The sequence below is a fragment of the Protobothrops mucrosquamatus genome, unplaced genomic scaffold (assembly GCF_001527695.2).
Source record: "Protobothrops mucrosquamatus isolate PMUCROS unplaced genomic scaffold, P.Mucros_1.0 scaffold1212, whole genome shotgun sequence".
NCBI lineage: Eukaryota > Metazoa > Chordata > Lepidosauria > Squamata > Viperidae > Protobothrops > Protobothrops mucrosquamatus.
Window position 1 is genome coordinate 133,782 of NW_015387421.1, and position 12,428 is coordinate 146,209.

The following is a 12,428-nucleotide window of genomic DNA, read 5'->3' on the forward strand; positions in this document are numbered from 1 at the left end:
CATCACTTGAACTGAACTCATTTATATACAGAGATATAAAACAGTTATGCATTATACACTTTTAAAATGCAGTCTTCATAATAAACATGCCAGGCACCAATGCTTCTTTTTGCAGCAATGTAATATTGAGAGGCAGTTTGGTGTGGTAGGTAAGGCATCAGGCTAGAAATCATGAATTCTAGTCCCACTTTAGGCACAAAGCCAACTGGGTGGCTTGGGCCAATCACTTTCTCTCAGCCCTAGGTAGGAGGCATTGCAAACCATTTCTGAAAAACCTTGCCAAAAAAATTTCAGACACTTGCCAGGCTGTCTCTGAGAATTGGACACAACTGAATGGAAAAAATGTTACTACTAACCCCAAATGTTGATCAGAATCTCATGGTGTTTGTTTAATTGAATAATGTTGCACTCATTGATTAGTTTAATAAGCAAAGTTAGGAAGCTGAAGAGCAATCTGTCTGCCTGCTTTTCTTCATTCTCTTCTTTAACCTTAAAAAAAAGTGAACGTGGAAGATAACAAATGATATTCTGCAGAAGCAATAGGGTTCAAGTAATTAATACATCCCTTGCTAGTCTTCATAGCCTGGTTTAGGTTGCTGCCTACTTATAATACTGATACAATATTGTAAGTTCAACTGCAAATAAGGACAATGAGACTATAACCTGAAACACAACTGAGCAGACACAACACAAACTCTTTTCTATAAAGTTCCACATTTCAATTTCAAATTGAAATTTGCAAAGGATTTCCTAGCCAAAGGAACACAAAAGAGTGGACGATCACTACATCTCTTCACACAGAAGTCACCATAAACTGTGTATTTTGGCTTCCTGAAATTTTTTTCTTCTTTTATCTAGAAAACTTCACAATAGTCTCCTTCCCTCTGTTGTTATGGATATAGAGAAACAGTGGGAAACTTTTCCCAATTAAGATCATGCTATCTCTAAACTGAATCTTTATACGTAATCACTTTGATTATGAAATCCACTGTCCATTCTGAAAATATCTATGTACTAATATGTCATGTATTATCCTGGTATCTTTCATCTGCATCACAAATGCATACTCCATGTTTGCTAGCAAAGCTAACGCATGCCAGAATTTATAGCACTGAAAATAGAGCTCTTATGCTAATAGATTAAGGCCTATATTCAACATTTCTTAATAGTTTGCCACAATAATCAAAAACAATATACTGAACCATTCATTTCCTTCATACCCACTGAGGAAGACAATTCATGTGTAGCCTAAACAGCTTATAGAATAAAAACTCTTTTCCCCTTTTGCTTTTCCCTTCCTTCCTTACTACAGCTATATTATCTCTTAAAACTGTTTCAATAAGGCTCTTTCACACTTCTTGAAAAAAATGACATGTTTCTGCCAAAAATAATTTGATAGATTTCTTTCATGAATCTGCCTTCTTGTAAAATAATGAAGCATTTTGTCTCATTTGGGTTTTTGATCAATTTTCTCAGCTTTTGTTTCCTAGAAACATTATTGCTGATTAAAATACTTACTTCTTCAAAATTTGAAGGATGAATTTCTCTCTCGATAACAGGGAGAATGGTTCCAAGTCTTTTCTCAAATTCAATTTTTTCAGCTTCAACAAATGCTCCAGAGGCATGAGCAGCTAATCTCTTATGTACACTCTATCAATAAAGACAATCTCTCATAAATTAGACATTTTGCAAAAAATTATAGACAAAGTAATAGTATTTGTCATTTCTTTGTGTGAGGAAAGTAAATACATCAATTTGTGTGAAGGAAGGAAGCACATCAATTTTGCTCTCCCAACAAAATCTAGAAGAGAAGGGTTGTCTGAATCCCTATCCCTAAGGAATGCCAATTCTATAGAAGATGGTAGGAGTTCTCTGTTACTGCCCACCCCTTCTCTAGAATGGCATCCTAACCCTGCCCCAAGATCAAATAATCCCCAGTGCTCTGTTTTTTTTTTTTATATTTTATTAGATTTTATAAGGGTGGGGAAGGGATAAGCTCGGTAAGGGTGTTGGATGGGGTTGGGGAGGGAGGTTGGGATAAGGGTAGGGAAAGGTACAATAGTGGGGTTATCCCCAACAGTAATTCATCGCTTTAGCAAGCAGACTGTCATCCGGGTACAAATGTTAAATAACAGTAATTAAAATAATACTAAAATGTTATAATCACAAAAAATAATCGTAATCATAAAAAATAAAAGTAGTCAATAAGTGTCGTTTATCCTACTAGATAAATAGTTACTATAATCCTGAATAATTATAATCACTAATAATAACAATAGTCATAAAAATAAAGCTTAATCAATAAATATCATTCAACTTGTTAGCTTTACAATATTAAATAACCTTAGTTAATATAATACTAAACAATTATAGTCACCAAGAATGACAATAATCATAAGAGGGGAAAAAAAGAAAAGTTAATCAGTATCATTCATCTTAAGTAGTAATAATTAATATAATACTAAGTAATCATAATTGCTAATAATAATAATCATGAAAGTAAAGACTAGTCAATAAATATCCTTCATCCTATTAAGTTTCACAATCCATTCTCATTCTATCGAGCTGCTAACCATTGATAGAATTTTTCCCATGTTTTAAAATAATCTTCTTTTTCTTTAATCTCTAAACTTAGTCTGTCCATTTCTGCACATTCTAAAATTTTCATAATTATAATCTGATCTGCTCTGGGTTTTTTTTATAGAGTCATTAAAACCTCACCAACAAGATTTTGAGGGCTGAGAATTGATCCTTTGTATGGTTAGTGTCATCCTTGAGCTAAGGTTCTTATTACTCATTGTTATTAGTGTTTATTGTATTATGGGCTGCTGTGCTTTATTTTCACTGTAATATCAAAGAAAATAGGTAAGCCATTCAGAATGAGTTTTGATTGAAGTAGCATATAAACACAACTGAATATAAATATATTTCCTCGTTATAAATAACAAATTTAAAAGTTCCTACTGTAAAAACTGCTCTACAATCATGATAAGAAATAACGGTCAGAACTCAGCCTGTTTAAGAGTATGATTTGTCACTTCTTGAAAGCAGACCTTTAATGTGTCATATGGTGCAGAGGCTATAGCCAACTCCTGGTCTACCTGCAGATAAGTGAATCCTTTACATGCAAGGAAGGCTCAAATTGGTAAATGTGTCTGCCTTACAAACAACATGGTCGGCCTTAATTCTGAGCGGAGGTTTTAATCTCACAAGAAAATGAATGCTAAATGCCATGTAATAAAATAGTGTTCTGCAAAGAAATTTGAGTTGATTATAACTGTTCTTTGAAAATAAGTTAGACTCTTGACATTCCCTTATTTTATTCATGCTGATTAAAAGACTAATTGCCAATGACAACCTAAACTTCTGCCTATATAGTACCTTTTTACTTGTAAACCATGAAGCAACCAGGGAAAACATCAGGTCTCGGTTCTCAGGACTAATTTTGCTGAGAAGATTTTTGATTGCCAGTGCTGCCATCCTCTTGCACTTTGCTGAATCATCATTTACTATCATCATACATAATGGGACAAAGAATAGGCCACAAAACTCATGCAATAAGCCCTGCAGAAATAAAGCAGGAATCATATAGGTTGGAAATATCTAGAATGACAGTTTTCCCCTGTAACCTCAATGAAAGAAAGATCCACATCAAGACAATCAAAATACAGCCACTCCTTGTCTAGCGGATACCTCATTTAGCAACTGTTCACAACTATGAAAAATGATCACCATCATTTTCTGACCAATGCATGCACTTAAATTTCTGCATCTGACAACAATGTATGCCAGTGTGAAAGTAAGCTGTACAAGAGAACTTTATCTAAATGAGACAACAACAACCAGTGGCCTTCACAGCATCTCTCTCTCTTTCTCTGTCTCTCTCTCTGACCATTTTGCTTCCAATTTAGAGACTGGATTGCAGTCACTAAACAAGGAAAGGTTGTATTCCATGTACAGATGAACATACCACATTTTTTCTGCAACATGTTTCAGTTAAATAATACTGTATCTAAGAATTGCATATATTTCATAGTTCTTAAGAAAGCAGGGGTCCAAAACACTCTAACTGCAATTAGCAAGTGTATGTTAAGCAACATTTGGACTGCTTTTCACAATATATACAAAATAATTGTAGGGAATGGTTTTGGATAAAAAAGCTTTGTATTAAATGGGAGGGGGGGAATCTCCTATTAGAAGAGGTAAGATTTAAACAAATAAAATCCAATCCATGAAATTCTTTGTTCCCACAAATTCCAGAAAACTCTGCAAGAAGCTATAGGTTTACAACTCCTCTGATGTGCTTACAAATTTGATCCTATACATATTTTCTCAGCAAACTCATCCCATTTAATGAAAGTTATCATAAACAGTCTTATTCAAACATTATACTTATTTTAGTTCAAAGAAAACATTAGGGGTATTGTATCTGTGAAGTAACTGCACAATACCTGAGGGAACATTTCAAAAATGTAAGCAATCATTTCCAAAGCAGACTCTCTTCCCGTCTCATATTCATAACTAGGGTGAAAACAATTAACAGCAATATAGTTAATACTTCCAAAGTTGCCAATATTTTTGCCTAAACAGCATAATGCCTGTGAGCATTCAACTAGATTTATTCTTATGTTTGTGTTTAGAAGCCCCAGATATATAAAACATTAAGCAACATATTTTGATCATACAGTCTGCCTTTGCCACTATTGGATGCGCAGGTGCTTTTGCTCCTTTAATTGTTGAAGAGAGGAAAAATGAAATAGATACACACATATACGGCAAGCTTTCATTCACAACAAAATGGGAGACAGACTGCTAGCAGCTCTTCATCATCTTCTTTTCAGCTGTTCAGCATGACAAGCTCTTGGCCAAACCCCAATTACCTGGACAGGATATCTAATCTAAAAACAAAGCTATGCAAATGTCTATGCACTACATAAAGTTCTATTATTTAATAGAAGTATCCCTGGCACAGAAAATTCAAGCATTAATAGAAATTTGGCAAACTTAAGAAATCACCATAGGCCAATTTCAGAGCTTTCAGGAGGCTTCATATTCAGCCCTTGGAATCTTCAGATAAAGCAGGATTGGGTAACTATGGCCCCTTTATGAGTTGTAGACTTCAACTCCCAGAAATCCTGAGCCAGAATTCTGGGAGTCGATGTTCACAAGTCATAAAGGGGCCATCGTTCCCTACCTCTGAGATAAAGGAATGATAGAAAAGTTGACGAGAGAGGCAGTAACAGACAGCACAAACATGGTAGGGAAATAAATAAGACCTATTACAGCAGGGGTCTTCAAACTTGGCCCTTTTATGACTTGTGGACGTCAGCTCCCAGAATTCCTCAGCCAGCGTGCCTCGCTGAGGAATTCTGGGAGTTGAAGTCCACAAGTCATAAAAGGGCCAAGTTTGAAGACCCCTGCACTACAGGATTTTGCTTAGAACACATGCATTTGTTTATCTGCAACCAAAGGGAAAAACAATTGCAAAATAATCATTTAAAAGAAACAAGCAAATATTTAATATTTATGTTCTCATGGTTTGAGAATTATCTCCACAGTACTTACGTAAGCTGGGCAAGGATACATTCAAGGTTGGGTTTCAACTTTTTCCCAAGGGGATAGTCAATTATGTATTTCAGAAAAATCTGGGGGAGAAAAGTGAACCAGGAAAAACAATACTAATATAAATGATTTAAGAATTATTTTCCCATTTACAAAGACAGGACAGCTATAAAAGTGCCAGCAGGCAGAAAATATTCACAAGTTAATCTCATTAACTTTAGAGCCAAAATAATCATTAACCAACATTGGAAAACTTAATGTAAATACACACCCACACACGTATACCCCACACTATTGGGGACAGTGGCATGGGAATTTATAAAAGAATCAGTGTATAAGTACAGAAGGGAAAAAAAGAATGTATATATGATCCTAAGCCAAGGAGGTTAAAAAAAGAGTCTACATCCCATAGTGGGTAAACTTTCCATCTTAACTATGATCCTTTCTACTACTGGCAAATACCTATCAGTAAGCTTGTTAAGGGTCAGTTCAGCTCCCACACCATTATAACCATTATCTCTGATTTAATAAAATTACTTAAAATACCTTTGTGCTCCTAAGAAAATAATTCCAATAATGAAAAGGACATTTTTAATATGTCTACAAACCTGTCTACATTGAATTCGAACTTGCTCGCTTTGGCCTGTAATGGCAAAATCTGCAACCTTCTGCATGACACCTTCGATTTCTGGAACTATTAATTTTCTAAATAAAATAGCCTTTTAAAAAAAACAAAGAAAATAATGTATAAATATGAGTCAGGGTAAAGCTGTTCTAATCTATCAAAAGCAACTTACAATAGAATTTTCCTTTCTTTGCCCTGGTGACACAAAAACATCACACTCCAGAAACCCAACTGCTTAACCAATCCAACCAAAAGCCAACCCTTGAGATATCCATTCAGTAGAATCAAAATTATTTTATGTCCAATCAGCCACTTCGGAAGTTGTCATCTCTTCTGATCTGCCGTCAGATGGGCGAGACTGGTATTCTGCTTACCTGATGAACAGTGGCTTATCTACAAAGTGCTGGTGGCTTAGAATTATCCTGCTTGCTGAGATGTAACACAACAAGATAATGCTGAATAATATTCTGCTGCAGGAGAAATAGCTAAGCTGAAGATGTTCTAGGCTAACAACTCATAGTTCAAAAACCTGAGGTCAATATCAAGAGGAGACACTTGCACCTGGCTTCCGATTCCAGGCTGGCTGATTTCAAGAGAGGATTTTCAATGTTCACAAAAAATACAAAATAAGTCATTCAGTTTTCAAGCATTAATTCTTAAATGACAATTTGTTATGTTACTACCTTTAAGAGGCCAAAAGCTGTGGTTTGTCGTAACGAGTCATAAATATCTTCTTCAGCATATCCAAGCAAAACTTGCAATTGTTTATCTGTAATCTGACTCTTTGTATTCCTCACCAGCAGAGTTACACACTGCAAATTAAAATTTTGCGTTAAAAAACTTAATTATAAGCTGGTCTACCAAATAAAAAATTCTCATCTTACTCTATAGATGTGCAAAAATATCACTTTCCCCACGAAGATTACAAGCCTAAATAGAATTAAATAGGGACGAAGCCTCCATTATTGTTTTTCAAATTAGTAGGGTCTTTTCTTTCTGATGAAACCTATTGCTGAATTATACCCATGCACTCCTTTTCTGAGGCGAGATGAAGCTATACCTTTTGAACTTTTTATTTTCTGCAGCTCAACACTTTTTAAAAAAAAATTAGGCATGTTTTTAATTCAACATAAAATGGTACACAGTGACTTGCAATTCTTTGAATAATCAAAAATATACAATAAGCAAATCTACACATACGAGGATACATATAATAAAAATGATAAGCATTAGTGATAGGCAAGTTTTTGAATGATTTCCTTCTTGTGCTGTTAACAAAAAATGCAAATGGAAATGGAAACAATTCCCACAACACTGAAACTGGGTCAGATTATTACAAATTACACTCTGTCCCACTCAGTTTCATTTATCTCCAAATGAGGCACCTGTGTAGTTCTTTATTTCTGCAAACACTGCTGAGTAGGTTCTACAATGAATGATCACTTTGGACAAAATGCTAAAAACTGCTACTGACATTTCTGCATGCACAATAGCCTCCAAATCACCAATAAGTACACTTCAGTACAATTTGCTAACATATGCAGATTCCAAGAAGGCAGATATACCTTCTTTACCGCACAGGTAATATAATACTGGCACAAAACTCATCCAAGACCAACAACGAACTGTTCATTTGGTTAAGACTTACTTTGAAACAATTGACAACTAAATGAAAATTCTGTCCTTTAGCTGCACCTGGTTTAGCAAACTCCTTCAATAGGAGGAAAAGCTGTGTTGTTAACTGTTCCACATTATTATCTATAGCAGGCAGAGGAAACTTTAAAACCCAGAGAAATGATTGAAGAGCACCAGTAATCACCTGAAAAGAAAATAACAAGAATGATTTCTATGGCTCACTAAAATATTGGTAGCAATCAGAAATCTAAGATTATTAAGCTTTTAAAAATTTAGAATTACGGGTTTTCCACAAACAATCACACGTACCAAATATTCGTATTAACTGGCCACCTAAGTATCACCTAAGCAAGCACCACAAGGGCCATCACTGCTGAATCAATAGTTTAGCTTACTATTACACTCAAAAGATTATATATAAAAAATAGACAAAATAAATGATTGGTATATAATCTAGAACCTAAAAGGGGAAGCAAACTTCTACCAAAGCAGAGCACCTTTAATTTTGCTAACCTTCTGGCTAATATGGAATATATTATGGTATGTACTAGAGCAGGGGTTCCCAACCCCCAGGCCTCAGCTCATTACTGGGCTCTGGCCTATTTGGAACTGGGCCCCACCAGCTGTGCAAGCATGTGCACATGTGCAATCCAACCCCCCCACTCGGGAGGCCCAGCTCCCCTCTTCCCCCCTTCACTGGGCTGCCAAGCTACAAAGGTTGGGGACTGCTGTACTAGAGTCCATGTTAGCTGTCCGGCTAGCGAATTCAGCATTGAGGAAACTCTACAGCTTTGAGGTGCCATAAAAGATAAATTTTATTGAATACACCTCAATACTGAAGAAGTAAAATCAGCTCTAAGTTTCCCGCCTGAAAATCTAGTTAGTTAACAATCGTTCTTCATAACCTCCACCCATCAAGTGTTCACGTTGCCCAATGATATTTCTTTGGTTTGTTATGAGAACGGTCCACTTCTCTGTCAGACACCTGCTTTTGTGACCTTGGTTCCCACGATCTGTAGATGGCTTCTTAAAAATCTTGTTTTTCCCAAGCTTCCCCTCCCCCAATTCAATGGCAAGTTGAGTAGCGACAGAAGTTAGCAAGCATCTTAGCAAATCTTGTCAGTCGAGCTCTTGATACACTTCTAATGCACGGAAGCTACAGTCTAGTGACCACTTTTAAAAGTACTTGGAGGCCAAGGTTTGGGGGCTGTTTATAGCCCTAGGGTTTTCAGTTATGTATCTCTATTTTGAAGTTCTCTCTGCAACTGTAAAATCCAGAAATTTGCATTAAATAGAAAAACTTTAAGTAAATCTATTTTTCTTCATTTGTTTGATTTCTGTAGCCACCCATTTTAACAACTGACTTTAGGCAGCATACATCATAAAATGTAGAAACAAATTAAAAACAATCAAAACAATACAAAATAAATATATACTGAGTACTACTCTTGCCATGGATACAGCCAAGAAACAGGACCTTAACACAATCAGGATCCCAGGTCCACTAATACAACCAAGTCTTCACAGCCTTATGAAAGGCCAACAGGGTCATCCTAATTTCTGAAGGGAGAAATGCAAAACTCTTGATTTTCTGTACTGATATCTAAGCAGCGAATATGCATTCTCCCAATTCTATTACTGTTCTAGGGTTGATCTCTATAGTCTTGTCTTCACTGCTATAAAGTTAGTTACATGTTGCTAAACATCGTACCTTAATATCTGTGGACTGAAGACAGCTGATAAGCAATTGTACAAATGGATCCATCATTTCTAAAACATGCTCATCTGAAGAATTTATTTTAGATCTCTTCAAACTCATGTGCAGCAGCTGTGCATAATAAAGAAATATTAGGAGGCCTTTAAGCTAAAAAGGGAAGTGATTTACAAGGAAATTACAGTGGTACTTTAGAAATGCAGCACATTAATAGGGGAGAGTGCAAGCATGAAAAAGATTGAAGGCACAAAAGAAATGGATGGAGAGAAATATATTCCTTCTCTTCAATCTTTCAAGTCTATTTAACTGTAATACTGCTCAGGAACTTTCCACAAAAGCAACTTTTTATTGTGTTACTACAAAATAACATTTTTTTATAATTTGGCTCAATTAAAGCAGAATGGCAAGACATACAGATCCCATTCTCTTAGTGACTTCCAAAGTTCTCATTTCAATTTCCTTATGCTAATAATATAGAGCTCAGCAGTTAAGATGCTGGGCTTATCGGCTGGAAAGCTAGCAGCCCAGGTTCGAGACCCAAGCTCCACATGATGGGGTGAGCTCCCGTCCTTGCCCCAGCTCCTCACAACCTAACAGTTTGAAAGCATACAAATGCAAGTTGATATAAATAGGTACCACTTTGGCAGGAAGGTAACAGCGCTCCTTGACGTCATGATGGCCACATGACTGCGGAAATGTCTTCAGACAGCGCTGGCTCAATGGCCTTGAGCACCCCTCCCCCAGCTGGCAATGAATAGCAGAGTAAAATCCTCAGGGTCTCCTATACTTATAATATATGCATTCAAATATAATGGCATGATTTACCCTTATCCTAGAAAGAAAAACCCCGGATGTGAAGGATGGAAAGGATGGAAAGGGACTGCAGTGTTATACACATTGGCAGTTTTCTCATAACTGAAGGGATCCTGTCCATTCAACTCTTTATTCTGGTCAAGTGACCAATCTCTAACACACAGAAAGAAATTAGAGCTATGAAGTTATTTCAACGATTTTAAAGTGGATCATGAGGTTTGATCTGGTTTATTTATAGTGTTCCTGCAACTGAAAGATAAAGGGTTGGATTCACTTTATTACAGAAACTACACATTTTAAAACAGAAAAAACAACAACAAAAGAGAGAATGAGGAATGATGCCTGGCACTTCTTACCCGTAGCCCTGACTCAACCAAGACGTGCATGTTAGTCTTACTGCTCACAGGTGCTTTTTGACCTCCTCGAATAGGGGTTGGTGGTAGTAGAAGGCAGCTCTTTGGTCGCAAACGAGGATCTGGAGGAACTGCAGCTTTCATTCTAAAAAGTTGTTGAAAAAGAAAGCAAAAATAAGAATTATGGTCTCAGCAGACAGTTCTTCTAATCAAAGAAAAGGCACTTATTAGGCAGAGAAAGGAGAGGAAACCAAAATGAGACATTTAGAATGAACTTATATATTTCAACGTATGCTGAGTTATTTAATGAAGCCATTCCTTTTTGAGGATTTGGAAAAGATCAATCATATAATTCTGATCTCAAAAGACTGTTGTGTGCATTGAATGCCCTCATTAGAGGAAGGGGGAAAAAAACTTTGAAGAAGGAATCAAATGCTGGTTAAAATAAATTATAGCTTCATTAGAAACAATAGAACTGCAAATAAACAAATGGGAAAATCCAAAATGGCAGGCACTGCAGAAACACAAAACCAGAGGTTGCTGACTTCTTTGCATTTATAATTAAATGGGATTCGCTGCATATAAGTATGTATGCTGCTGCACATTTATAAGATTTAGGCATTCAGGTATAGATTTTCTACTAGAATTCTGTATACAGTAATCACATTTATTGGCAAGCAAATAACGGGGAATCAAACTAAATTTAGTTTTCTATAATTTTATTCTTCCTAAACTTACTTTGCTTTTTCTGTTAGCAATGGTAGATTTTCACTAATCAAACCATGGCTGAGTAGAAGAACAGTTTCTGCAGTCATTTCCTTATTCACTATCAATCCAGACACAATTCGTCGTAAAGTTTCATGCACCTTTCGAGACATTTTTAGGCTGGTTGTATTCTCCAAAATCTGCAGGACAACATTGCAGTTCAACAATCACCTTACAAAGCAAATCCTGGAATAGAAATCTTTTTAGAAGGACACTTTCAACACTCACAACTCCCACCTTTTTGCAGCAGAAGCATGTTCTGAGAGGATGAATCATTTTGCTTTTTCCCATGCCTCTACATCAAAGGAGATATCTAAAAGTGCTCTACTATGTCACTGAAAAACCTCCCTCTATTTTTCTTCCAATTTCTTATTCATCAGAACATTCCTAGATACTGTATACAAACATTCATTGTGTGTCTGTCCTCTTTCTACAAGAGAGGCATCAACCAGCTGCCAACCAAATTTTCCCAGCCCAATAAAAAAATTCTATACTGTATTTCTACAGCCTCTGGAACACTGACTGAATTCATTGGAAGAAAAAAAGGGGAAACTGCAGATCAGGTAGACAATTGGAATCCAAAAGCAGTAAAATGGTTCTATATTTCCTACACAATAATCTAGGCCATTCCTTAATTTGTGGATTTTTCATTCAGTAAATAAAAACAAGATTGAAAATTCAAAATTATAAGTGGGAGAGGTGATATTCTATTGGACTGATCATGCCAGAGATGGGGAAACAGCAGTTTGGCAAAACTTTGAGGGAGAGAGACCCTGAATACCCTATAGATCATGAAGTCATCTTACAGTAAGGTGGGCAATCTGAAGCTTCAGATCATTAACCTCTTTTGTGCTCCTCAGAGCCTCTGGTCAATGTTACTGAAAGTCCACAGCTTGTTTCCCAGTACTGTCCCAGATATAGGAAAACTGTAAAATAAGTCAGAGCTAGGTTTTATATAGAA

General features: G+C 36.2%; 1 protein-coding gene across 1 annotated transcript in view; it reads right to left on the reverse strand.

Moving 5' to 3' along the window:
* UTP20 (UTP20 small subunit processome component) overlaps positions 1-12,428 on the reverse strand; it is a 79,017-nt gene that overhangs the window by 6,315 nt on the left and 60,274 nt on the right. The window contains exons 46-56 of the mRNA XM_015820913.1: positions 11,441-11,607; positions 10,706-10,847; positions 9,534-9,650; positions 7,836-8,006; positions 6,871-6,999; positions 6,171-6,281; positions 5,566-5,645; positions 4,452-4,521; positions 3,382-3,564; positions 1,519-1,650; positions 357-489 (exon numbers count right to left, since the gene is read on the reverse strand). Coding sequence (XP_015676399.1) covers positions 357-489; positions 1,519-1,650; positions 3,382-3,564; positions 4,452-4,521; positions 5,566-5,645; positions 6,171-6,281; positions 6,871-6,999; positions 7,836-8,006; positions 9,534-9,650; positions 10,706-10,847; positions 11,441-11,607 — 1,435 coding nt within the window. The remainder of the gene's footprint in view (positions 1-356; positions 490-1,518; positions 1,651-3,381; positions 3,565-4,451; positions 4,522-5,565; positions 5,646-6,170; positions 6,282-6,870; positions 7,000-7,835; positions 8,007-9,533; positions 9,651-10,705; positions 10,848-11,440; positions 11,608-12,428) is intronic.